At 44.1% G+C, this 27,836-nt stretch overlaps 1 protein-coding gene and 1 long non-coding RNA gene across 4 annotated transcripts; both read right to left on the bottom strand.

Moving 5' to 3' along the window:
- On the bottom strand, positions 1 to 1,971 carry LOC132448883 (uncharacterized). The gene is made up of 2 exons (XR_009523449.1): positions 1,722 to 1,971; positions 1 to 1,569 (listed from the first exon to the last, which is right to left on the bottom strand). It is a non-coding gene; the product is annotated as an uncharacterized LOC132448883 (long non-coding RNA).
- Positions 1,972 to 4,193: 2,222 nt separating this feature from the next.
- On the bottom strand, positions 4,194 to 27,069 carry rrp1 (ribosomal RNA processing 1). Of its 3 annotated transcripts, none has more exons than XM_060039464.1 (19): positions 26,840 to 27,069; positions 26,094 to 26,176; positions 25,673 to 25,730; positions 24,761 to 24,846; positions 24,424 to 24,485; positions 23,991 to 24,120; positions 20,136 to 20,200; positions 16,852 to 17,075; positions 15,973 to 16,076; positions 9,306 to 9,403; positions 9,104 to 9,123; positions 8,779 to 8,940; positions 8,003 to 8,166; positions 7,417 to 7,930; positions 7,178 to 7,323; positions 6,554 to 7,126; positions 6,128 to 6,289; positions 5,766 to 5,832; positions 4,194 to 4,536 (listed from the first exon to the last, which is right to left on the bottom strand). In XM_060039464.1, the coding sequence occupies exons 1-19, from the start codon at positions 26,964 to 26,966 to the stop codon at positions 4,331 to 4,333; spliced, it is 3,051 nt and encodes a 1,016-aa protein (XP_059895447.1). In that variant the 5' UTR covers positions 26,967 to 27,069; the 3' UTR covers positions 4,194 to 4,330. The 3 variants fall into 3 exon arrangements, with proteins under 3 accessions (XP_059895447.1, XP_059895448.1, XP_059895446.1); XM_060039465.1 differs by having other exon boundaries at positions 6,554 to 7,048; positions 7,211 to 7,239; positions 7,342 to 7,930; XM_060039463.1 differs by having other exon boundaries at positions 6,554 to 7,323.
- Between the last annotated feature and the right edge of the window lie 767 nt (positions 27,070 to 27,836).

Raw genomic sequence — 27,836 nt, forward strand, 5'->3', positions numbered from 1 at the left:
TTCACAAGCTGGAATAATTTTATGAAAAACCATTTGGATGCTTTTGATCAGTGGATTCTCACGGACAATTGGAATATAAATAATTGAGGAATGGACACATATTACGGTTCTCAGATTGCTTCAAAGGTAGGGAGTCGCTCTGTTTTTTGGCATTTACGGTTTACCATGCTGGTAAATATCAATGATTGATGGTTTTGTGCTCATGATTTATAGAAAAAACAACCGGATGAATAAATTGTGGAGATTCTACCCTTTCTAACGACGTATAGAATGTCTGTAATGATGAAAGTTGAAGCGGGTTATGTCGCTCCGTAGTGGAAACATATCGTCAACAAACCAAAATCGCCCACCGGTGGGCGAATGGGTCTTAAGAGGTTAAGCAATAACATTGAACAGTATTTTTTTCTAGGCCAACATATATTTACTATGTTGTTGGTGTTATATGAGGCAATCTTTCATATTATGAAGTAAACTTATACTTCCATGGTCGGTAAACAATGCCACTGCGATCGCTCAGACCTCTCGCTTATGATGCTACAATGCTAACAATGCTAGAAAACAATGAATATTTCTGCATCCTGTACGTCATGAACTAGGGCGTGGCTTGGCTCCCATGATGCGGAAGCAAATCTCTCCTTGATGTTGCCCTGCGCAGTTTTCTTTCAATATTCGCTCGGTATCTCACTTTGGGACACGCCCCTCGCGCTGTCCCCCAGAAGCTATTTTAAACTACGCCAGTCGTGACTGGCCAACAGACGTCACGTCTGCCTGCAGAGGAGGGACTCCCTCCTACTACGTAACATAAGTCCCGTCGTCAAGTCATCTCTTCAGTCTTCAACCTCTTCTCGCTCCTAGAAGCACCTCTCAGACAGAAGTTGTAGACGGCCTAGCATATTGTTCCCAGAGCGAGCTAACCCCTCGGTCACCGAACGCTAGCCTACATCGCTACATCTGACCTCTGTGAGGGTAAAAGCTAGACTGTCACCAAACAGTAGCTGCTAGTAACCATACTAGCTGCAAGTACCCACACTAGCTGCAATCCACGTGTCCAAGCTGACCTGTCACCAAACGGCGGCTGGGCATAAGCGTAAAGCGGAGACCATGCAGTCTGAGGTTGAACCTACCCTAACCGAGGGCTCGGGGAAGCCTCCGACAAAGTCCTGCGTGTGCGGGATGTTCCGGCCACCCTTACAACACGGCTCGCAATCCGGCGGCCCGCAACGTATTAAGAATACACAGACCAAAGTTACCGTTTACAATGATGGTGACTTTTATTTCCAAAAACTTCCAACAAAAGGGGAACTGATTAAAGAAACAAAAGGGGTGGACGAAGCCTGGGCAAGCCACGCATTGGGCCATCGAAGCCAAAACTTCCTCCCTTCAGTTCCCATCCTCCGCTACAGAAAACAAATACGAAAAACTCCTAGATAGCAGTCCTCAATGCAGGATTCAAAGGCAGCTCAGGTCAACGTGAAGATGCCAGAATGAGAGACCCCCCCCGTTCGGGAGCACAGGCCACGCCTTAAGTAGGGATAGTAGTCGTAGCTCCACCCCACGAATCAGGAACACCTGCGAGACAGAGGAGAATAGAGCGGGTGGAACAAGAAAAAGGGGAGGTGCGTAATACCTCCACGTGTTTTCCTTTAGTTTGATTTTCTTTTTTTCCCCCAAACAAACCGAAAGAAAACAGAAAAAAAAACAAAAAACAATCTCAGACACACAAGCGCGACAACGCATCTCCTACCACGTTATCCTTGCCTCGAATGTGCTTAATAACGACGTTGAAGGCATGCATGAAAATGCTCCAACGCATCAGCCTTTGATTGGTGTAACGCATCGATTTCAGGTACACCAAGGGATTATGATCAGTGAGGATGGGGCTTTGATTTCCAAATGTGATGCAATATTCATAGAAACAAAGGATCAGATTTTATATATTTCACATCATGTTCTTGTTTTACATAAGGAATATATGTGGGAAGTAAGTGCTCTGGCTCTTCAGCTCTTTTTTAACTCATGTTCTGGAGCAATGATAAAAGTGTTTGTTGTTTAGCCCTCTGGAAGTTCAACCCAAGAGGAGGAGACCTCATCACTTTCACCTGAGCAACTTGCATCTGCGCCACTTTGGAAGTGTCAAACCAGTAGCAATTGTTTCTTGTCCCGTAGGAACCAGGGTTAAGTTGGGCTTTGTAATTTGGAGGGGCTCGGTGGTTTCAGGGTTTCGTGCACATGTGTGTGTGACTACAAAATCCAAGTGGTGTAATTTCTCAACGGCCGCCTCTTCACTGCGCAAAGCTCCTCCTTCCTGTCCTTAGTGAAAGCGCTGATGGCATGACATAAAAAATCTGACAGATTGAAAATGTGCTGCGGGACAATAAACTTAAACCAGCTTGGCCATTCAGTGAGGGACTTTTATAACAAGGAATGTAATCATGATAGGATTAGCTAGAGATTTCAAAGATAAGAGAGGACTTATTAGTTTGCTTCTGTTAACCAGACGGTTTGTGGTGGTGTTGAACACTGTGGCTTGTTGTAAAGGGCAGACTCAGAGCTTTGACTTGCTGTGTGAACTAAGTATTTAGGATCATGCTAGCATGAAACAAAGGAATGAGAGTATGACCCATCTGAAATACCCACTTATACTATAACAGTAATTCAAAAGTAATACTTCAGCTGATGGCAAGCCCACAAATATTTAATATACTAAATGAGGCAAATCCAAGTTTGAGTTTGAATTGCAAATTAAAAGCAGTCAAAAATAAATCTATCTAAAAAAAATACAAAACAAAAAGAATGACTGACCCTGTTTTGAATGCTACATTAATACTCCCCTGATCAAAATAAATGTGTACACACCATGTCCTTTGCTGCCACCACGTCCTGAATGGCCAGGCCTCATCACCACTGCCTCGTCCCCCTTCGCCGTGAGGCACAGGTGGGACTCCACCAACTGCTTCTGGGCAGGCTTCCACTTGACAATGTCCTCAGGACAGGGGTGGCTGCCCGTCCACCCCTCATCCTTGATTGCGAAGGCAATCCTTCACACGGACCGGTGTCTGAATGTTCGGGCTGTCAAACAGAGGGTGTTTTAATTAGAAAAATATATAATCTTATTAAGCCCCCAGCTAGAGTTCTAGGAGTCTCCTATTAGAGGCCTACAAGCCTCCAGCTAGTGGCCTACAAGCCTCCAGCTAGTGGCCTACAAGCCTCCAGCTAGAGGCCTACAAGCCTGCTGCTAGAGGCCTACAAGCCTCCAGCTAGTGGTGGAGAAGGATGCTGCTAGTGGTGGAGCAGTAGGCCTGTACATCGAAAGCTCTTGTACCTTAGTTAGAATTGTGTGCTCCATATGACCACTTGAAGAGCAATACAACTTTTGATATCTCTGAATTAGAAAGCATTAAAATATACATTTGAAAGAGTTTCTGAAATGCTTGGAAATCGTTTTGAAAGTATCTGGAGGCTGCTGCTAGTAGATAGTGGGCTACTGCTGGTATTCAGGAAGCTGATGTGGCGGCTGGTAGCTAGATACTAAAGATCGACTACTCTCCATACTTAACTGTAGTGTTGAATTCGACCAGTCAAAGCAGCTCCATCTGAAAAGGCCTCAAAATGCGTGTCCACATTCAACCGAGTATCACGCGATTTCGTGCTCAATATTCTGAACAAACTCTGAACATATTGATTCTAGGTTCCTGTGACAGGAGCAGGACGCTGTGATGAACATCAATATAAGCACAATCAGAAACTTACAGGTCATTTACTTTGTGAGCTAATACTTGCCCAGGGTCTCCATTCTATACTGGTAGTTAATAGTGGCAAAACACTCAGGGTTGTCAAAGTTGGTGAACTGGTAGATAAATGCCGGGGTTCAGTACCCATCCCTAGCCGAGTTAGGGTGGGGGAGTGAAAACAATGGAACAGGCGGAGTGCAGAGCACCAAGGACAGTGGCCAGACGATTTTCAAAAGGGCATCAAAGGGGCAACAGAGGGGTAACCACAGCGGTGACATTCCTGTTATCGTGGAATCTGTCGGAATTGTCGGAGGCCAGCGCCAATAGAAATGGGTTAGCAGATTCATATGGCTCTCAGGCTAGAACAGCCAAACAGGAATAAAAATGGGATTGCAGAGAGAAAAGTTATTTCAGTGTTTGTTAGGGTTCTATGTGACAAAATAAAAAAGGGACAGAAAAAGGTTCAATAAAACAGAACATAAATGCTTTATTAAAATGTAGGCATAGGACATTATAAACGTTAACAAGGTCATCTTAATACACAATTTTTCTATCGTTTAGAATGTATACACCGGGAACAGAAACATCCGTACAACAGCCTAGAAAAAGTCGTCGGCCGTGGGTCTCCGGTTGGGGGTACCATTGGGGGATTTCTTGCTGGGTTTGGGGGTCTTCCTGAAGACCATCGGAGACGTTGGAGCTGGACTCTTCAACACCCCAAACTTGGGTTTCTGTGTGGGGTCGAAAGGCACTCGCGACGGCCCCTCCGGGCTCAGCAGCAGGCTGCGGTCTGACTTCCTGAACTCTGCGGCGGGGAGAGAAGAGGGGTCTTGACATCAGCAGTGACATTGGCATGGATGTCAGCAGTGACATAAGTCACACATTCCCTGCCTACATACCAGAGCACTATGCATAGTTTTAAAGTCTAAAAACTAGGGCTGTAACGATACACAAACTCACGATTCGGTTTGTATCACGATTTTTGACCCACGGTTCGATACATCCCACGATTTTTTTAAATTTAAAAGGCATTTTATTCAAACACTTATATACCAATTAACTTAATGTAACATTTAATAACAAATAATTTGGAATACTGAACAGATTTGAACAGGGAGAACAGAAAGAATACTATTAAAGTATAGCTAAATTAATAAAGAAATAACCTAAGATTGCAGTTGGAGGATGCTTTTTGCTGGTAGGCAAAAACCCTGAACTGTTTGGTTGGTTTAGTCAAATATCCTTATTAGCGCTTCTTATTAGGCTATGTAGCTTAAATAATGACATAATCAGGCAGTATAGAATGCAACATGTTTAATAGCCTAACTTTCAATAGATGGGGGAAAAACATGAACGTCTAACATGAACGTCGCAATAACGGGGCATAGTGTTACGAGCAGCATATGTGTGTGCGCGAGAATGGCAGTGTGCGCATGCGTGTGAGAGTGACGTCAGCGAGTGAGTGGACGAGCGAGGAGAGCGAGCGGTAGCGCGTGTGTCTAGTGAAGAAGCAAACGAGTCCGGTAGAATAAAGTCCCCATCCTGTCAATAATCGGTGGCCGCTTCATTACGACCTATAAGAGACAAACTGCCAGTCAAATCCCACAAAATAGAGACAGGATCACAGGCAATTTTTTTCGCGCTTGGCCCACTCTGGATAAATGTCGTTCATATCGCATACGAGGACTTCGACGGCTGTGGAGAAATGCAATCCTCCGTAGCCACGGAGAGCTGTCATCACAGAGAGGGCATCTCGTCGCATACTTACGGCATCGATAGGAGGGCGCGCTGTCAGCAGACTGAAATTTGCTAATAATTTGTCTAAATAATAATCGGACAATTTGACCGGAGAGTTAGAAAGGGCATATTGCGCTTCTGCCTTCTCACAGCGCGAGACAGGTTCGTGGCTTTGAGTGTCGCGATTTCGGTTTCGATACGCGTATCGTTACAGCCCTACTAAAAACCCATTAAAGAAACCAACGTTATTGAAGTCTAATGTGTCAAGAATCCTCCAATCAGGTCCTCCTGTTTTACCTGCTGTCTTGTTGTTCTTGAGGCCAAAGGTCACCTTCTTGGCCTCTGATTTTGGAGTCTGGGGCTTCTGTGGAATTGAAAGTCATTTAAAAGAAAGACTGAACATTATCGGTGCATTCTACATTCCAATTAGAAGCTTAGCACGCTCATGTAGCTGGTGTAAAAGCAGTATAAACTTCTTAAGAATTCAATTCCAAAAATCCTAAAGTTTAAAAAAAGGTGTAGGTGATTTTAAGGTGCCATAAGTGTTAACACTGGACGGTCTTCACACATGGAACGCGTGGGCGATCAATGATCTGTGTGTGAAATTAGTGTGTAGCCTAAAGTGTGCAGTTTTCCTTTATGTCTCCTGTGGGCCGTACCTTGGAGCGCGGCATGCCGGGGGTCCCCTTGGTCTTAAAGAAGAGGGGCGCGGGGATGATGGTCTTCTTCTGGAAGCTGATGAGTGCCTTGCCTGGGCTCTTGGGCTTCTTCCCGGGGGACTTGGTGGAGCTCAGAGGGGTCGAGGGAGTCTCCACAGCACCCTGGAGACAACAACCATGAATGAACACATAGTTCATCCATGTCTATATAAATGCATTACAAAAACCTTGATGTACAAAACTAAAATTGAACTGTCTTACAGACGGCAGAGAGCATTTTTGTTGGACACAGCATTTGATTGCTGGCATTCAAATGTAAACTTGCTTCACATGTGACCATTACAAAGAGTGTAATTATAACGAAACAATCAATGCTTCATATTCTACTGACTTAAGGCCAAAGCAATAACGACGAGTTATAATTACGTTCTGCAGCTTGCTCTTCTTCTTGCTGGCAAGGCCGTTGAGGCTCGCGGCCGCCTCCACCTCCACCTCGTCCGCCTCAAACTCAAACGTCACCGGGATCTTCCTCTTCTTCTTCTTCTGGGACAGAGGGGTCGCAGGAGTCTCCTGGACCTCTACGACTTCCTCGGCTGGTGCTCTCTCCTTCTTCAGTTTCTTCTTTGAGGCCGTCGTTGCTGCTGCGACCAGTGGTGCCATTTGGTCCGGGCTGGGTTCGGCTGCCGTCGGTTCAGAGGCCTCCTTTTTCACGCAGGCCTTTACCTTCTTCTTCCTCTTTGGTGCCGGCGTGATGACATCAATGATGTCATCGGCGGGAGATTCTGCTTCCTGTTTGCCGTCGTTTTTCTTGATCTTTTTTGGAGTCACCAAGTCTTTTGTGGGTTGCTTTGGGTCGCCGACAGCCTCACTCTCCGCCTGACCTTCGACCTCTACTGCCAATACCTTCTGCTTCTGCTTCTTCTTGGCCGGTGTCACTGCGGCCTTCTTGGCCGATGTCACCGCAGCCTTCTTGGCCGGTGTCACCGATGTCTCCGCGGCCTTCTTGGCCGGTGTCACCGATGTCTCCGCGGCCTTCTTGGCCGGTGTCACCGATGTCTCCGCGGCCTTCTTGGCCGGTGTCACCGATGTCTCCGCGGCCTTCTTGGCCGATGTCTCCGCGGCCTTCTTGGCCGATGTCTCCGCGGCCTTCTTGGCCGATGTCTCCGCGGCCTTCTTGGCCGGTGTCTCCGCGGCCGGTGTCTCCGCGGCCTTCTTGGCCGGTGTCTCCGCGGCCTTCTTGGCCGGTGCCTCCGCGGCCTTCTTGGCCAGTGTGCCCGTCTCTGTGGGAGCCTCCAGGATCGTGGTTTCAGCGGTTTCTGTCTGGGCTTCCTCCACCGGGGTGCGCGTCGTCAGGGATTTGCGTGATCGACGTTTATTCACCTTTTTCGGCGGCTTAGTTTCAACCATGTCGCCTGTCAAGTCTACCGCCGTCTCAACGAGCGGGATGGGTGTGGCCTCCGCTTCCTCAGCAACAGCCACGACAACAAGACTGTCCTCATTCTGGTGGGTCAAGGTGGCTGGTTCAACAGCAGGGGCGCACCCTGGCTCGGCGGTCCCCACACCGCCCTCTCCCTCCTTGGGAGCTGCTGCTGCTGGTGGTAGCAATTGCTCCCCTGCTTGGCTCTTTGGCTTCACAGCAGTGATAGACTTTTTCCTCTTCTTCCCTCTTTGGGACGAGGTTTTTACAGACTCGCTATCGCCGTCCCCTGTAGCCGGAGGATCCAATTGGTCAGCTGCTTCTACCGGAGCTGGAGACTGTTCTAATGGGTCTTCTTTGACGGCCTGTGTTGCCACCTGGGCCACCTTCGCCTCAACCCCGGCGGCCACCTTCGCCTCAACCCCGGCGGCCACCTTCGCCTCAACCCCGGCGGCCACCTTCGCCTCAACCCCGGCGGCCACCTTCGCCTCAACCCCGGCGACCTCAGCTGCATCGCCGCCCGCCTTCTTTTTCTTCTTCTTCCTCTTCTTCTTAGTGGGTTCCACATCGTCCTTCACAGAGTTCTGATTGTTCTCTCCGTTGATGGACTCCGTTTTCTTCCCTGGAATAAAAGCTGTGGTCAGTTTACAGCAACCGCAAAACTATAACATTGCCCCCATTTATTTTTACTAGTGCTGTCAAGCGATTAAAATATTTAATCGCGCTTAATGCCATAGTTAATGCACGATTAAACGCGAGCAATCGCGATTAATCTCAAATGTTTTTTCTATTCTAAATATCCCTTGATTTCTATGTCCCATTAATTTCTCATTTTAATGCTCTTATCAACATGGATAAGTGCATCGGCTTGCCTTGTGCAAATGTTTTTTTATTGATAACAACATTGGCATATACTGATCAAAACAGGACGATACAAAAAAAAAGCCTCTAATGCAATTAAATGAACATACAAACATACTGCCTTGAACATAGCAGTCAGGCTACTGCTTCTTTGTTTTGAGCCCGAAAAAAATAAAAAAAATACAAGAATTGCGAAGCTCGTTATAAATCATCTTAGCGTATGGTTCCTCCGTATTCTCAGGCCTTCACCTCGACAGCACCTGCTGGCCATCCTAGCTGAAGGCAACCTGTCCAGCCTTAGTGTTCTGGGGTGCAGAGCTTACCAAACCCCTCGCTATTTTCATTGACGTTCCAAATACGAAAACATAATTACCGCTCTTTTTCTTCTTTTTCGCTGTGGGGACCTCCTCCTCCTCCTCTTCTTCTTCATCCGCCTGCCTACGACTCTTCCTCTTCAACCTCTTCCTACTGCCGAACATTTCATCGTCCTCATCTGTGGAGACCTCCTCAGGGTAATCGTCCTGAGGAAAGACCCCTGGAGGGAGGGAGAGCCAGCAAGAGAGCGATAGAACCGTATGAGAGAGATAAACACATTGGAGGGGGGAGTGAGTGTGAGAGGAGCAAAGTTAGAGGGGGTAAGACGGCAGCGGAAAAAAAACATGAATTCCACACGCACACACACTCTCCGGGAAACTCACCTTCACTCAGGTCCCGCAGTCTGGCATCAACAAAAAACAAGAGATGAATTAATGGATAATTCCGTCATCAATGATTATGTGGAACATTGGTCAACTCCAAAGTTAATTGCAGGCGTTGACTTGAATCTACCTTTTAAAAAAGATGTTTGGTCTTATCTGACCACTTGGTGTGTAATGAGAAGCAGTTTGCTCTTCTACTTACATTTTGATAATTTTGTAAAGTCTTTGCCTGTTGTGGCTCGGGGAGTTTCCTCGACTTGCAAACTCAAACAGCTTGTCTGCCAGGGCAGCGTAGTCAAACTGAAACAGAGAGAGACACATTGCATAAGGCACAAAAATCAGTCTTTACCCCGAGGATGATAGACATCCCCCCGAAAATCAGAGAAACTGCTCTCAAGCAGGTCCTCACGATGAGTGAATAATGGACGGTAGGATCTGGGTGAAAAAGTATCACAATAGTTATGGAGAATTTTAAACCGTATCGATTAAGATCACGACATGCTTTTGAATTCAAAATGGCACATGTAACAGTCTAACTGAGGGTCATGAAATGGTTTCTTTGCATTGAACCTCTTCACACAAGGCCTCTTTCTGAACATAATTAGTTTCTCACCAACTACAATGGCTAGAATATATAATCTTGGTACCAGAAGAAAGATGACACCAGGGTTCATACACTTTTGGACCAATGGATTTCCATGACTTTTCACCAAATTTCCATGACCAAACATTTTGTGAAATCTCGGTGTTAACATGCAAAAGTGATAAAATGTAGTATTAAAACCAACAATGGGAATTCGGAGGCATACTGTATACATTAAATGACAAATGATTGAGAGACAATAGTTTGATTTAAAGAATGAACATTTATAAATATACTCTGGTTGCATTCACAGCACTGACATCAATAAGAGCTTTAGTATGCAGAAGCATCCAGCTAGTGCAAACATTGATTTCCCTTTTCTAGTGCAAAATGTAACAGAACAGTTGGCAACTAACTCTTTGACCATTAATCAACCAAAACAATTTCACATTTAAACAGCTTTATAAAACAACATCACAGATAAGGGGGGTCACACGCATACTTAGCTCCGCTAGCAGCAGCGCTCTGGTGTTTAGTGCCTTTCGCATGGCTCGTTAATGCCGCCTCTCCCATGTTAGATATGTCAAACGTTTTGTCACCACATAACCTACATTTAGCTCGGCCCGGGTCTTTGTCGGATGAAACCCATGACATATATTTCTCATTTCGCAACCAAGCATTGCTGAACCTACACTTCCCTGGCATTTTGAATAATTTTGGCTTCCCTCAGATACTGTTGCTATGGCCAACAAACGTTTCAGTTGCGTATGTTTTAGTTTCAGCGCGTGCCTGTTTATACTTTGAGCGTATTTCATTTAAAGGCATATTCATGATTTAAAACTCAGCGTAAATGAACGACAAGAAAATATGAATAAAAAAATGTCCATGACTTTTCCAAAACTTTTGGGACTTTATTTTTTTCAAGCACTTTTCCAGGCCTGGAAATAACCATTTTAAAATTTCATGACTTTTCCAGGTTTTTCATGACCGTACGAACCCTGTGACACTTTGGATAATACCAAGTCCGAGTGAATAAAACCTTCCTCCTCAAGTACATTTCATGTTTTAGAGTGAATACCACATAGTGCTAGTCCTATTTGATGCATATAAAGTAAAATAAAGCAAAGAGATTTTAGTAGGTGTAGGTTTATGCAGATTCTCAAACTAAGGACAATAAAACCATTGCAAAAATAACAAACATGAGACACAAACAGATGGATACCTCAACAAAGTATCGTTGAATTATGACATTTAATTCCGTTAGGTGAGGCTGAATGGAGCCGAATGCCTTCAAACCAAAGCAAATGCACAATTCGACCACCAGATGGCGACAAAGGATTTGTTGCAACTTAAAGGTACCATGGCATGCTACATGGATGCTTTAATATCTGAGTGGGCCCCAAACACAGTATTTGAAGACGTTCCCGAAATTCAGCCGTGGTGCAGAATTACAGCCACTACGAGCCAGTCGTACATTGAGCTCTTCCCCAAATGCGCCGGTTTGGTGTCTGCAGCTTTAATGCAAATGAAGAGGAGAGAGGTGGGTCAAGCTGGAGGGGAGGGGTGTGGCCCTGAGCAGCTTGCAGCCACACGGTACCATGCGCTCTGATTACAGTGGATGTATCGCAATGGCGAGCAGAACACGGCCTTAGGCCGTGTTCTGCAAATATTCTAGAACACACGACCACCTCGGGTTCTCCGACGTCTCTGGTTCTTCCACGTCCACATCAATCTGAAGTAGACTGAACCACGACATGGAGGAGAAAGGGATTGTTGCCCGCGATTGTCTCCCGGCAGAGCCTGGCTGTCGAGGGACCACCGCCTTGGCAGCGGTCAGCGCTTAGGCACCACTGCCTCCTGCAGCTCCGAGGCGGTGGGAAGCGGGGCTCAAGCGTGAGATATTCACAGCCAACCATCCCTTTCTCCTCCTTGTCGAGGTTCATGTACTACAGGGAGTCAAAGCAAAAGTTCCTTTCCCCCCAATTCATTCTCAACCATGGCTGAGATAACACCCACTACGAATCTCGTTGTGGAAATACCAGAGACAAGAGTCCGACGTGTTATGCGCCATAATACCAACTGCAGAACGGTTATCCAAATAACAAGGAAGTGTACAACACTTGCATTACATTCCTGTAGTTCTATATCTAAATAATATCACATAGATATCTATATCATATAATACATATTGTCACGGCCAAAAGCTGTGTGCGCCTCCAGACGATATTATGAGTCTATAACGACTTTGTCGGGTTCTCCAACGTCTCTGGTTCTTCCACATCAATCTGAAGTAGACTGAACCGCGCGCTGCCTGGCGGTGGTGCTTCGCGGCGGTGGTGCTTCGCGGCAACCGGTGGCAGGCAGTATGTCGCAGTTCATGTACTTCAGGGAGACAAAGCCAAAGTTCCTCCCCCCCCCCCCCCCAATTCCTTCTCATTCGTTCTGTGATTGGTTCCCCATCTCAGGCGAAAATCGGATCCATGGAATCCAGCCTGCCTCGCAGCGCGAATTGAAATCGCGCGCAAGGCAGCATGGCTATAGCCAGGCTATTTCGGCGGCGGGACACGTTCAGAATTCCATTCATAAATTGACAAGACTTCTTAGGAAATAGGTAAATTGCCTTCAATCAGAAAACATATTCTTCAGCGCAATCTAGTGGCCATATGTTCATTTGCGAGTGTTTGGCTTGGTGCATTCGAATATATTTGCCCTGAAATTTAAATAGAGGTGTCAAGTGTCAAAATTGTATGATATCTACCTTTATTTGTGTCTCAGAGTAAGACATCGCTCCCAAATGATGACGACCAACTGATAATTATTTCAGGTGGAAATGTTATCTTCCACTTATGCTGTGTTCCATGGCTTTATTCACTTTAACCAAGTATCATCCCCATTGAATATTTCACTTGCACAACAATCTTTCTTTTGGCACAAAGATGACATTATCACCCTTGCAGTTGTGGAGATATACTCTATTTACTTTGGGTATGTTCTTTCCTGAAAAAAACTTTTCCCCTGATATCGAAAATGGTATAGAATATCGATATTTTTCCAGGTATAGTGTCAAAGTTAGAAAATCCAGTATCGTGACTGACAACACTACTAGAAACGCGATTGTGATTATTCAGTTAGAGCTACAAGAAACGTGAAAGTTAAAAAAGACATATCTTTGCTACTACCTCTGACATTTAGTCAAGTACATTTGCATGAAATCATGCAGGTCTACATATAACTTGGCGATAGCTTTAATAGGTTGCAACGGTGGACTGAAATCACTTCATGGCACGATGTGAACGCTCGATAAATAAGTAAACAAAGGGAAGTTTGTTATTTTTTAAACACAACATGTGTGGAAGCTAACATTCAGCTTCAGTCTGAGCTAGGATGATTTTTCTGAGCCCCCCCAAAACCAGGCCGCGTGCCTGGCAAAAAGAGGCCTGTTCAAGATTCTGATTATAATTTGGGCAAGTGAACATCACATTCGGGCAAGTTGAACCTGACCTGTACTTGCCCGATGGGCAAGTGCTTTTGAAACCTTAATGTCAACCCCTGTGATGCGATTATTTGTCTGGAAGATTTGGTTTTGCCGTTTGCTCGTTGCATTGCCAAGGCTGGACTAGCGTACATGTTCTTGTTTCAGAGCTGGAATTGTCCTATGTAACTTTTGCAGTACTACTGAGAGGACACAGTAAGCTAAGCGGGTGGTTTGCTTTTTTCACGACGGGAAGTAACCTTTAAACCGTTTAAACCTTTTGGGGCATAAAGCACCAAAGAGAATGCCATTATTGGTACATGTGCGTTTGAATTTATTCTCATGATGGATTTCATGTTATTCGATTTACGTTTTGGCAGTCCATCATAGGGTGCGTGTGCGCACTTGTACACTAGGGCTGTCACTTTTTCCAAAAATGAAATCCCCCCCCCCCCCATAGAACACGACAACAGTCTTGATATTTTATGTTGCTTTTATATTAACCGTGTGATTTTACCGGTGATGGCCTTGTTACGGGCGTCAGGTAAGGAGCCTGCTGAGTGAGCCGAATAGAATGCTGTCACGCGCGGCTGTACACTGTGCTGCTCCGCTCGGCAGTTGTTCCTCTGCTGCTACCTTTCGGTGGTAAGCTAGCAGATGAGTGCGCAAATTTGATGTCGATAAGTACGACAGCTCTCTTTTACAAAGACGACAAACTGCCTCGTCTTTGTTTGTGACTTTTCCACCCACGGTGTAAAAGCCAAAATGCTTCCATACGCTGCTTTTTAAATGTGATGGTGTCGTTATGGTCCGCTCAGCATTGTACTCCTCACAATTCTCCATTTTTAATAGCAGTTTTTTAATAGCCGTAACTCGGTTCGCGTTCTCTTCAGTTACGTTTTGTTTCAAAGCCCTCTTGGCCTAGCGAATGTATCGAATGTTGATTCAACATTCGATACAGATAGCCAGGCAAAGAGGGTCGGCAACAGGTCAAACTGATATAAAATGTTAGCGCGCCCTCTGCTGGATCGAAAGCAGACTACTTAAAATGGTCTGAAGTTCTTATGAGACGGCAGCACACAGTTCGAATGGAGAATTACACTTCGAATTCGAACTTTTCACCCCACCTTCGAACGAATATTCGAACTTCGAATAAAAAATGACAGCCCTATTGTACACTAGGGTGTGTTTGCGCTTCGGGTGGTGGTGGGCAGGGTTTCCCCAGGTTTGATCAACCCAAATTTAAGACTTTTTTTAGAATTTTTTAAGACCACTTCAATGAAAATTAAGACCTACATCGCACCCATTAAGCAGTCGTAAAACGCGGTCGTGCATATGTTATTCATGTTTTTTTTTGGAACATATGAAACATTTATGTCAATACATTAATGAATGTGCCAAAGGATAAGTGTGCACTCACCAATCAAAGAGCCAAACTGAGGGCCTAACTCAAAGCCTAGAGGCCTGATGTCTCTTAAGACCATGTACCCAGAAATGATAATAAAAGATTAAGAAAACAATACACAAAATGATGGTGTGAAAGTGTAGCTGTATTTTTGGTTTAAATATCAAACTTTCAACACACAATATAAAATATAAACAAACTCTTTTCAAATTGCTGTAGTTTCTCAGCATTCAAATTTCCTCAACCATTTCAATGAATCCACCACTTGCCTCGTTGACCTCTTTTACTAACTCCTTCGTAATGTATGGAGCCAGCCCGAACCCTAACCCTAACCCGTCCACAGTCCCGACATGGTGACTAATGTATGATAGTAAGCATTATTGGCCCTTAACACTAATATTCGGAAACAACACTGCCTCAAAAGGATATTGGCCTAAGCAACACCAGTAGAGGCTATACTTTTCCCTGAACTTTTAAACGTTGCAAACGTGCAAAAACATAATTATATATTTATGTGGCATTCAGTCCAATGCTTAAAATATATCTGTGGCATTCAGTAGGCCAATGCTGTGGTAAAGTGTGTAAAGTATGACCAAGTGTTTCTTTCTGTTCAATAGATAGAACTTTATCAATCCCCTGTAGGAGAAATTTGTTAATGTTTGTCCCTATAAAACAATAATGGCAACAAAAAAAAAAATACAAAACATGACGGTAACTCTAAAGTCAAACCGTCCAATCTGAAGGCTCTACTTAACCACTCCCCCTACTCACTTCCAGCAATGTAAAGCGAACAGAACTGAGGTGGGGAGGGCGTAGCTTAAGTAGTTTGTGACCGACCCAGAGGAACGCAACGCAAATTCAATGTGAACATGTACCCTTCGTAAGGGGAACCCATTTGATTCCTACCTGTTCCACTGTTAAATAGTGGCGCAAGTTGGTGGGCGCTATCCTGGTAATTTCTCTGCGTGAGAAATACGAAGTGTGGCGTGTGAGCGTGTGCATGGGTCGAATTGCGTGTCTCACGCCGAATGCGTGAGACTTGAGAGCCCTGCTTCCCCATGATGTGGATTGTGGCGTCTCCTCTCGACTGATTATGTTTGTTGAGATTGCCGGCGCGAAAACCCAAAGTATTGTTCGCGCATACTCCAATAAATGAGACGTTCTCTGACGTTACGCAAAACCCTGATACGCAAAACGCCCCCTATTTTCCCCTTGTGTTACAGTCCGGTTGACTACGAAAACATATCCTAGTAGGAAATTTACGCAATTTAAGACTTTTTAAGGCCTTAATTTAGGAACATGAAATTTAAGACATTTTTTAGACTTTTAAGACCCCGCGGCTACCCTGGGTGGGAGTGTGCCGAGTGCTTCACGGTGGTGAGCGTGTGTTCGTGCATCAGCGTCCTAACCTGCAGCACAGGTTCTGATCCTTCATCGTCGGGAAGCTCTGTGTCCGAGATCTCCGACGACTGACCATCATCCTCCTCCTCCTCGTCTACCTTTGATTTAGTTCCTACAGAGAAGAAACCAGTTATCAACACAGGAGGTAAGAACTCGATACACGGTAAGTCTTACATATACGGTATGCCTTACATAAACGGTATGCCATTTCTTTCAGTTCCACCCAGCGCACAGCTGAACTGAACAAAAGCCCCCCCCTCACTGCTAGACTGGGCACGAGCAACAGTTCTTTATTGCAAAGTAAATAGGCTCAAAGGAATATTATATTAATGCCGCCTCTCGATGACGTTAATATCATAAGCTACGTCCTCCATGCTGATGGAGAGCACTGACTCAAGATTAGCATTGCACTACTATACGTGAACATAAGTTGCTTTTGATAACATGAAGGTGCGCAGCTGTACAGTTTAGTTTGAGAGACCAACTTTCTATGAAAAGGGTGATGGCCTATTTTATGTTATTGACCAGGTAAACTAATTTCTCTAAAACATACCCACTTATCATAATCTCCCTCATCAACAAACAGCCATTCGCTACTGTATTTAACATTAACGTTAAAAGTAAAACTCCAGTATAATTTAATCCTCCAAATACATTGGATGGAGCATAAGCTCGTCTTCACTAGGTTGAGTATGAATAAAGTATGAATATAATGCATATTCGCATCGCGGCTGATGTGCGTGTAGACTTTATTATTCATCAGGCTTGACGTGAGAAGCATTTCAAATGCAGGTAGGCTGAGGCGAGAAGGGTGAGATCAGTTTGAATATTTGCTACTACCACAGATCTGCGACAATTGTGAGAAAACTTGGATCACCCGGGCTTACCATTGAGCCGTTTCCCCTTTGGTTTCTCTTTGGATTTCTTTCCAACAGGTTGGCCCTTGATCTTCTCTTCCTCCTCTTCATCATCATCTTGGTCGGCATGACCAGAGTCGGAGTCCGAGTGCTCAGCGGACTTCATCTCCCTGAACAGGTCCTCGATGGCGAAGGGAGCCTGGTCAATGATGGTGCTGAAGATGCTGTTGCAGATGGCCTTGAACAGGGTGTTGCTGAGAAGGGAACACAGGCTTTAAAACAGAGAACGTGGGGTCCATTAGGGCTGGGCGAAATATCGAATATATGCGATGTATCGCGAGATGTTCTCCAGGGGATGTATAAAATGCCCCTATCGCGAACATCGAATATAAATTGGCACGCAATGTTTCTTTTTGCCGCCGCCGGCATACTCGTTGTGCTTTCACGCGACGGGGCGACAAGATCTCATACAAAGTGAACGTAGAGACGCGTATCTGCCAATCAGCGTTCAACAGCGTGGCCACTGAGTGACATGTGTAACGTAACAGCCAACCAGCGTTCAACCGTCAAACTCGGTGCAGTGCAGTCCGGGGTGAACTGCAGCACGGAGGAGAAAGTGATTGTTGCCGTTTGCGACTCCCGGAGCTCTATATATAATAATATAATATAATTGTTTATATAATATCACGGCCAAAAGCTCTGTGTGCCTCCTGATGGCCGTAGCGTGGGGAGCTCTCATAGGGATTGGGCTTCTCTGGGTTTGTTTAACGCACAGCGTTCCCTTCTCTCGCTATTTCCGGTGGCTCTCTAAACACACTCACTCCCCCCGCCCATTGCGAGTCCACGAGATTCTCATGGACGCGCGTGTGTGACGTAGTCTGGAAGGCGCGCTGCTGTAGGTGTGTGTACCTCCGACCGGTGAGTGAGAACAGCGTGAGAGAAAAAAGGATGGAAACTGAAGATTTGGTTTTGAAAAAGAATAGCATTGGATCCGTCGTCTGGCAGTGTATATAGAATAATTATTATGCAAACAGTTCATAAATAATTAACGGTTTGAATAAATGCTGTGTTGGTAAATCTAACTTGCTGTGATTTTCCTTTTCTTATGTGCAAGTTCTAAATTGTTCCAATACAAAGCACTGATGAGTTTAAACAATATGTTGTTTCATGTAATCTACATGCAGACTTATATTTCAGGAATACTAGAATTATTACTGACGTAACATTATGCCAGACATGGTTGAATCGAGCATTGATGATGTGCTCTAGAGGAGATTCAAAATATATCGAGATATATATCGTGTATCGAGATATAGTAAAAAAATATCGAGATATTCATTTTGGCCCATATCGCCCAGCCCTAGGGTCCATTCACAGCTCTGGCCTTAATGCTCAGTACCCATAAAAAAATATGCAATGGTTTTCAGTGAGGCTAATTTGATGCACTGATAAAACCAACTCAAAATAATATTATTACTATTCTAATTATATATCAATTGAACAAGGCAGATACTGAGTGTACCAACTAGCAAACCTAGAGACTGATGTTACGGCCGTGATCCGTCCGCATTGTCAACCCTCCCTCGCCATGCGCTACCCCTCCTGTTTTTTCCCCAAAGCAGCTCAAGTGGGCGGATCCTTCCATCCCCGGATTAGCCCTAGCGGCTGTGAGGTGCGGGGCCCAGCCAACCAGAGAGCGACGGCGCCGTGGAGGCGTATAAAAGCCTGATGCGCCTTACAAGCGAGGGCAGACACCTGTAGGGAATCAAGGCGTGTAGTCGCATTCGGTTGAGAGCAAGAGTTTGCAATTGTGTGTTCCCAGATTTGGGCCAGGGTAAGAAGAATCCCTCTGTACTGATGTTGTTCATTTGCACACTCATTTAGGTTTGTCACTGTTTAGCCACACTAGGTTTAGGGGGTGCTGATCATTTGTATTTCTGTTTTCGTTATGCTAGAGTAGCCAGTTAGGGTTTGTTTTAGGACCATTCGTATTTAGTTATTAGACAGTAGGGGTGCAACGGATCACAAAGCTCACGGTTCGGATCGGGTCACGGTTTTTGAGTCACGGGTCGGATCATTTTCGGATCAACAACAACAATAAAGATAACAAGACAAAAACTTTAAATAAAATCTTTTAACTGTGTAAAAACAAAATAAATTGAAAAATTAGGTAATAATCCTGCTTCCTTTAAGCATGGTCAATATTTAAAAAATTTGCAATTTGAGGCATAATTCCTTCTTTTTAACATGGATAGGATAGTAAATAATCCCTAACCCTGGATTTACAATTCAGGATGTCTGCATTGCCTGGGGAGAGTTTAGAGTCTACACTCTCCCAAGGCAATGCAGATATCCTTATCTTCTTTTTTTTAGTTTGGTAGCGAAATACAGATTTCGGTTGGGAGACTCATGCTCATTGCAAGGGAGGTTGGTTGTAGTCTTTTCGCTCGGTTCTAGCCCTACTGTTGATACGCGAAAAGACTACAACCAAACCTAAAGACGTCCGGTTCACGTTTCAATGGGATTTACGGAACGCCAAATAAAACACAACAGCAACTGTATTTCGCTACGATACTTGATGATGTTGTTAATACCGGAATTGTCCTCTAAACATGCGCTGATAACGTCAACGCACAACTTTTTTTTTTTAATCAGCCGATCCGCGGATCACTTGCGTCCCGAACCGTGATGGTTGATCCGTACGGATCACGGGAAACCCGTGAACCGTTGCACCACTATTAGACAGGTAGCTCCATTTTATTTTAAGGAGTTCTCTTTTGGTTATATTTGTTTCTTTGCTTTGACAGCACCTAGCGGCCCTTTTCTGATGATTGTTACTTTCTATTCCTTTGGCGGGTTATAATAAAGCACTAATTACAATCCCAATCCACCGGGTTGTGTGTGTTACTTCCCTTTCCCCCCCCTTAACGAATAGGGGTCGTAACACTGAGGTCAACAGAAAAAAATAAATAAAGGTAGCACCAGAACTATTGATTACATTCATACGGCCGCACTATTAATTTCAGGATCATAAAATTCTGATTTTTTGACATGAGACTGACAAGAAAGTTAAACTTGATGTTACTGAGGAGAGGAAGTTACAGTTACCGTTACACAGGGTGTGACTGACCAGGAAAAGAGAAACATATTGGATTATCATAAAGAAAAGCCAGCAATGACTGACCAGGAGTTACAATTATCAAAGTTATCTTATTCTTGTTTCTTCTTTCACCGAGAGTGAAAGAAGAAACAAGAATAAGACATTTCGACGTAAACAGGAAGTCAAGCACATTTTATAAATGGTAAAAACTTACTCCTTGGTTTTGGCCACAATTTTGCAGTAGGGAATGATGAGGGTGAGATTTTGCTCGGCACTGAGCTGCAGAGAGGAGAGAACAGGAGGAGGTCCACGCTATTAATTTCCGCCCGAGTTCAAGTGGAATTCCCTCCCGAGTCATTATTACGGTAAAAGTAATTATTACACCACAGTAATAGTAAGCCGAGTTTACCAGATGATGCTACATGAAGGTCATAGTGTAGTGGATATATAGGCGGTGGCCTAAGAAGGCTAACATTTGAATCAAAGCAGTGCAATTAGCTCCATACAAGGGGACAATGGTAACATGAAACTAGCCAGTTACCCTATCACAGATCATAAACATTTGTGGAGAATTTGGATCAAAGAAAAAATATAATTTGGGAATTACTTGTCTTTATTCATTACCAAGCCCCGAAGTTTTGTAATTTTATAGATAAAAAATAAAGAATATTAGAGTAAGGAAATAATAAAGGATTTTGGTGCCCGACCACACACCAAACCAAATGAGCTATTTGGTAAAGGGAATGGATTCTGTGTACAATATTCTATATCACACATCCACACATGACTTTGGTTTATCAGCAACTCACAGGTACAACGACTAGAGAAAAGGGGATGAAAACTATTTGGGAAATGAGTGTCCGGTCTGACTGGCACAGAGGGAAGCGAGGACATGCGAGCAAACAGAAGAGGGCTGTTAGAGGGGGGGCGTTAGTCGGCAGGGAGGTGAGAGCTGTGGTCACAGTTTGGGTCGAGTCAACCTCTTGATTCTCCTTTGACAACTTAAAAGAGAGCAGTGGTTGGGGAGGGAAGACGAGTAATTCCTCTATAAGGGATTTAATAAGCAGAGAGAATTGGACTCTCCAGATAGATATAAGGAGATGATTTTATCCAAAGTAACTTTGCGAATACAGATGGGAATAATTTATGAGCGTTAGACATCTTGCTGCTCTGTGGCCATAATTCTGCTCTGTGCGGAAGAGAATTGGCACGCTTCCTTACAAGACCGGTAACCATATCAACGCCAGTAAACAAACCCCACGAAGCCCAACGAGAACCCTACGAGAGCTCCCCGCGCTACGGCCATCCGGAGGCGCACAGAGCTTTTGGCCGTGATATTAGATTATACTACTATATATAGAACGTTATAAAACGCTGTCACCGAGAATTGGCGCGCTGCCCGACGCTGTCACCGAGTGTGAGGAGAGTTGACGGAGAAGATGGCGGTTGACCTAGTTTATACCGGTGTTGACACGAGTGCATTACTCGGTGCGAAAATGTCCACATTTCAATTAAGTCATTTCATAGCCATTTCACTTAAGTCACATAAAGTTGAAGCAAATTAAAACGATGACAGCCTGCAGGCATGTGGACAGAGAGATGTGTTGTGGCAGGCAGACAATTGGCCAATGTCAATGCCTATTCTATTTTTAAATAATTAAACCAATTAGGGATGTCCCGATCCACTTCCGATCCGATACCGATATTGTAGCTTTTAGCATCGGCCGATACCGATACCGGCCGATCCAAGCATGTATTAAAGATGAAAGATATTTACTTATTTTGTTGTACTACTCATGTTGAAAAGGGTTATACTCTTAAGAACAACTAGCCAACTTAATTAGGTTAGTTTGAATAATCCACAATAGTTGGTAATGAGAAGCTGACCTGTTTATTCAGGGTTAAATAAACACAAAATAGACAAAATAATAAATAGTGAAATTACCACACACACACTGAATTGGCATCAGTGCTCTGTTCTTGAACAACAAGAGTGTAAACAATATTGTAAACAATATAACATTATATATAAAAGCAACACACACAAAACCTGAGTAGAAAATAGTAAAATGACCACACACACACACTGAATTGGCATTTTTATCGATAACTTAATCCTTAGTGGGACATGCACAGACAAGTGGGATGCTGGACAGGTCACTAGGTGTGCGCTAGGTGTGCTGAACAACGCGGACCGGATTTGGGGGGAAAAGCTGAAAAAAACTGGAATGGATTAAAAAAAACACGGACCGGAGTTTTGAAAACAAACTGGATCGGGAGTCCGGATCGGGATTTTCCCGTGCAGGCCGATCCGATATTGATATGCATTTTTTTGCTAATATCGGCGGCCGATCCGATCCAAATATCGGATCGGGACATCCCTACTGGATATACTCAAACCTGTAGAGCTGCAACATTGACAACTAATTCTGTATTCTCGGATGGAGCCATTGATATCAATCGCTTCCTCTGCCAAGCTCCATACATCCACACAAAGCTTTATCCTATACAATTATCAGGGTTTATACAGAAATTCTTGAGTTGAATTTACTACGGAATTGTATTCCGATTGAGCCGTATATATGATAATTTTTTATTCTGATTGAGCTGTTCTTCCACTTCTAATCGGATCAGAAGTGTCCATGTAAACGCGGCTGTCTACCGGTCACACGGTAACGTCAAAATCCATACCGTAGCGCAAATTCACACCAGTTTTTACTTTCTATAGAGGGATTATCAGCCTACGTCGATCCCCGCTCTACAAGCCTGTCAGGCAGAAAGAGACGAGAGCGACAAGAGCCGCAATCATGTCTTGTTGTGCGGTTGGTTGCACAAACCGTTTTAATAAGACTGATTATCCCATTTATTCTACTTCTTGCTTTCCAACATAATAAAACAATTCAAATACTTCACTGATCATGCTTTTTCTTATTCGTATTGCATGCTTATTAAATGTATACTCTGTTTGAGTTAATCTCCCTCAAAAAGTAGTCCCCTTTAATTACGATCGATCAAACAGGTTTTTGACACCTCAAAGGGCATTGTCCCGCTTATACCGTTCACTTGCCAAAGAAAAGGAATTAAGATCATTCATTTATATTTTCATGCGTTTTACAATCCATATGTAAAGTTTTTCACATAAATAGGACGGACCTTAGCTACGACTTCGGCGGTATTTTAGTCAGCTGAGCTAGAGAGCCAACGTTACATTTATAATTTGAAATTCGTCCCAGCCTTTATACCACAGATACTATAGGGTCTATAGCATATAACCGCGTTTTCTGATTACAGTTTAATGTAACAGTAAGCTGACAACATTGCTAATTGACACCGCAACTGCAAATTAACCACACAGAGATAACCGTGGCAACCGGTCAAACAAATTTTATTTTTGCGATCATTCTTTAAAGATCGATTCCTCCAGCCAGAGGTCCGAAAATTAGCATTTCCCCATTCTTTCAAATTACTTTGAACTAACAGAAGCGAACTCGCGAAGTGGGTATAAACCACCTGACGTCTCCGCCCGTTGCAGCAGTGTGAACTGCCCAGTTTTAGAACGTCGCAGCCCGTCTCGTCAAAAGGAGACGCAAGGAGTTGCGACGCAAATCTTTGGTCTGAACAAGCCAGCCAGTTTGTTTCAGCGCACGCACCACGTGACATCATTGATATCTCTCAGGTCCTAATCGCAACATAAAAATAAATCCACACAAGGTTTAGAAATTTTAGGAGATAAGCCTAACACCAATTGAAAAACTCATAGGCCTTGTTGGAAATGTAATACCTCGTCAGATGACGTTTATTACTTTTTAATAATTTTTAATGGCCTTAATTTGGGCTAATTTCATTTACTATCTTTTAATACCTTTAACAACCCCGCGGAAACCCTGATTATCCCTACCTTGTTTTATGAGCCCCAAGCGGTGAATACAAGTGATACCAGTCTTTAAAAGGCAGTAATACTGGTGTCAAAATTTGATGCCGTTACATGCCCAGCAAGTAGCATTCTTTGCCTTGGAATCCAACACCCTAGTTGCTACTCTCTCTTTCTTCTTTGTGTTAGCGCGTTTACCTCGTCTGAGCCGACCCGTGCCAGCTCCGTCAGGTAGAGGTCCAGGATGTGGTACTGCAGGCCAGAAGGTGCTGTGCCATTGCCCTGAAGCACCTGGGAGGTCAGCATCTCCAAGAATCTGTTGACCAAGCTGAGGAACCGTAGCGGAGAACACCGTCACTAGCCAGGCTACCAGTGGTGCATGTTCTTTAAATAACAGTTCTCAACCCATCAACTGGATTTACACTTCAACACCAAGCACATCTGCCAACCTCTACAACAAAATGCAGGGACACAACACTAATCCTCACAGAGCTGCATGCATTTATCAGAGCCGGGATGATCCTCTGGAACATCTAGCCGTGACTGCCCTAACATTTTGGTATTAAGTCGTTCATTGTGCATCCATTGATGGGACGTTAATATATATAAAAAATAAATAAAAAAAACATACCTGGCCTCCCACTCCCTCTTCTTCAGCATCTCAAACGTCTGCCTGAATACAAAACGCACCAGCTGCCAAAGACAAAAGGAAGGATGGTGTTAAATAACAAGCATCTCACAGAAACTGTCACTTCATCTGGCAAACAATGTCCTTTTCTCAGTAATTAGTAGAGTAGATATTGTTAGATGATTTTGAGAATGTCAAGCCGTTCATCACAATCAACCTAACTTAACACATCGCCTCGAAACGGAACATTTCAAAGCAAGCCTGAACAATGTTTGGCCTTGAAGGCTTAGAATACCCAAAAAGGAATGGAATGAAACAGTTGCATTGAGCCCATACTTACTTGGTAGAACTTGTCCATTCGTAACCTGTCGATGCCAGTCCATTCTCTTTTGACAGTCTGCAGGAAGGCTTCCAGATACAAAAACTCTGGATACAATTGAAGAGGAGTTAAACCATTTCAGTCACTTGTCCACTACAGAAGATGTTGACAATAAAGTAGATACTTTCCAAGGCATGAATGGCACATAAATATACCTAACATAAGGTCCACGCAGAGACCAAAAACCGACTTGTTCATGATGTAAAAGAGGGTAAGCTAACACCTAAAGTGGATGATAATGTGGTGCTACACCACCGAGAACCTAAATACACCTGTGCTATGTTCCAATATTCATACTATCCGTACTTACTAGCCTTAGTTTCAGTACGTAGGGCGTTCCAATTCAGATCGGGCGAAAATAAGTGTACTGAAAGGACCCGGATGGTGTACTCAAAACGGTCAAATCGCGAACTGTGGAGCGATGTAAGCTTTTCGCACTCAACGGCAGCCATCTTAGCTACGTAGCGGAAGAGGGCGGAGCCAGGCTGAGCCAGAATCTGCGCATTTTCCACATAGCTTGCATTAATATTCATTTTGTAGCTTTTATAGCTTTTTATAGCTGCTAGGCGTAAAGAGTTCCCCGTTCAAAGCGGGATGTTTATTGCACGGCAGCAGTCGTGATCGTAATTTCCGGTTAGTGAACCACGGAGTATTCGATTTGGAACAACGCTGATATCTGAAAATTAGCACACTTAGTGAGTGCGGATAGTGTAATACGTTTAAGTTAAGTTTAAAACATCTTATAACCCATTTTCACAACGTTTTAGAGTTTCTCTGACAGTCCAACCACAAAACTATGACAACATATCCTAAATTATTTTACAGATTTAACAGACATTTAATGGCTTATGAATTTAAATGAATGCAACTTACGGCCATCTGCGCTTTGGAAGCAGTGAAACAGACTTGAGATCTGATTTGAAAGCTCCTCCTAGGGTTCAACCAAATAAGCAAAGATTAGTAATATTTCATTTTAGAAGTTTCTAAAAGATGAGTTGGGACTTGTCCCTTTTCATTACGTCAAACTCTTGAGTGTCATTCCAAGTACTACTTTGTCTGTGTTCCTATTTATTTCATTTTAATTTACAGGAACTACAGTAGGGACCCAAAGAGTGCCTCAATACATGACCAATATAAAAATAAATGGGGGCGTTGAAAAATATGCATCATGAGACACAAATACACCAAATTTATAGTCATTGAAAAATTATCTTAAAGGGGGTGATTAACTTGGACAAATCTCTGAGTCGTCACTGATCCTTTTTTGTTCAGGCAGCAAGAGCTCCGCTTGTACCTGTAGGAGTGGTTTATCCTGCATCCACAGGCAGTAGAACAGCCCCTTCCATAGCTTCAGTAGCTCCTCACTGCTAAACCCACCTGCAGACAGGACGGGGAAAAAAACACATGTTCAAGAAATTGGCACATGATATAATCACCATCAACATTGGGATCCATTTTAGCATCAAGTGACTTGCTGAACTAAAAAAAACAACCAGTTTAACTGTTGATCACATCACCTGGTGCTCACGATCTAGGCGCTTTTGAAGGTATGCGCATCTCAATGCATTACCGCAAAATCAAACAGCTATACAAGCAACTTGCACAGATGGCATGACATCTCTATGCAGGAGGACTCCACACATTACTTTGTGGTACGGTACGGTAACGGTTCAGAGCCAACAGCATCATAACGCAATCCCGATGCGCGTCGTACCTTCTAGGATACAGAAGATGACGAACGTCCAGAGAAGTGAACCATACTATTCATATGATCAATTTATAACAGAATGCCAAGGCCGCCACATGCGATTAATCCCATGTGGACGAGCAGCGTCGCTGCTACCTTAGCCTCCGACAATCACCCAAAAAATCACCACCATGCGTTCTGCTTCGCCTATATTAGATACGTGTCAGTTACGTTTGTATTTTCTATTAGCCTACATAAAATACCCCTAGTTCCATACAGTTATACATTGTCTATGACGTGCGTGAGCGCTGGTTAGCTTGGCAGAGCTAACATGATCCACGCAGGTGACCTACCTTTACTCTTATGGGACCTGACGATGATGTATTTCCTCAGCTTCTTTATGGCCTTGGATCGAATCGGCTTCTCGTTGGAAGCCAATCTTTGAGCGAACTGGATTTCTGGTTCTTGTAGCGCCGCCATGTCTCCACTTCTTCACGTGGAAACACACTTCAGCCTCTTTTTTTTTTTTACTCCACTGCACACGTTTTCCACCCGGCGCAGATTGATGACGACACATACAAGTGCCTTTTAGACAGTGTTGCCAGATTGGGCGGGAAATATGTCCCAATCTGGCAACGTTGTCCATAGATGTTAGTTGCTGTTGCAAATCATATATATATATATATATATATATACACACACTAGCAGGCTGCATCCGAATACTCATACTTGACTGCTATATAATCATCAGGAACTGGTTCACCTCGTACCTCACTGACAGAACTGAGCACGTTGCCCTGGGCAAAGCAAAATCACACACCAACAACGTCACCTGCGGTGTCCCCCAGGGCTCGGTGTTGGGCTCCACACTGTTCTCACTGTACATGCTCCCCCTGGGTAGTGTCATTAGCAGGCATGGCTTGTCTTACCACTGCTATGCTGATGATACACAGCTCTACATCAGGACAACCCCCACTTCTTCTGCCCCTCTGCCAACATCCACACTGACCACCTGCCTGGAGGAGATAGAGGCGTGGATGAAGCTCAACTTCCTACAACTTAACAGCCATAAAACGGAAGCCATCCTTGTTGGCACGCCACATCAGCTCCGCTCCCCCACCATCACCAACATCACCTTCTCTGGCAAAAACGTCCCCCTTTCCACATCCGTCACCAACCTCGGTGTTAAAATGGACCCACAACTTAATTTTGACACCCACATCAAACACCTCTGTAAGACAGCTTTATACCACCTCAGGAACATCGCCAAACTCCGCCAATCACTCACCCTGGCTGATGCAGAGAAGCTCGTCCATGCCTTTGTCTCCTCCAGGTTGGACTACTGCAATG

The sequence above is a fragment of the Gadus macrocephalus genome, chromosome 20 (genome assembly GCF_031168955.1).
Source record: "Gadus macrocephalus chromosome 20, ASM3116895v1".
In the NCBI taxonomy this organism is placed as follows: domain Eukaryota; kingdom Metazoa; phylum Chordata; class Actinopteri; order Gadiformes; family Gadidae; genus Gadus; species Gadus macrocephalus.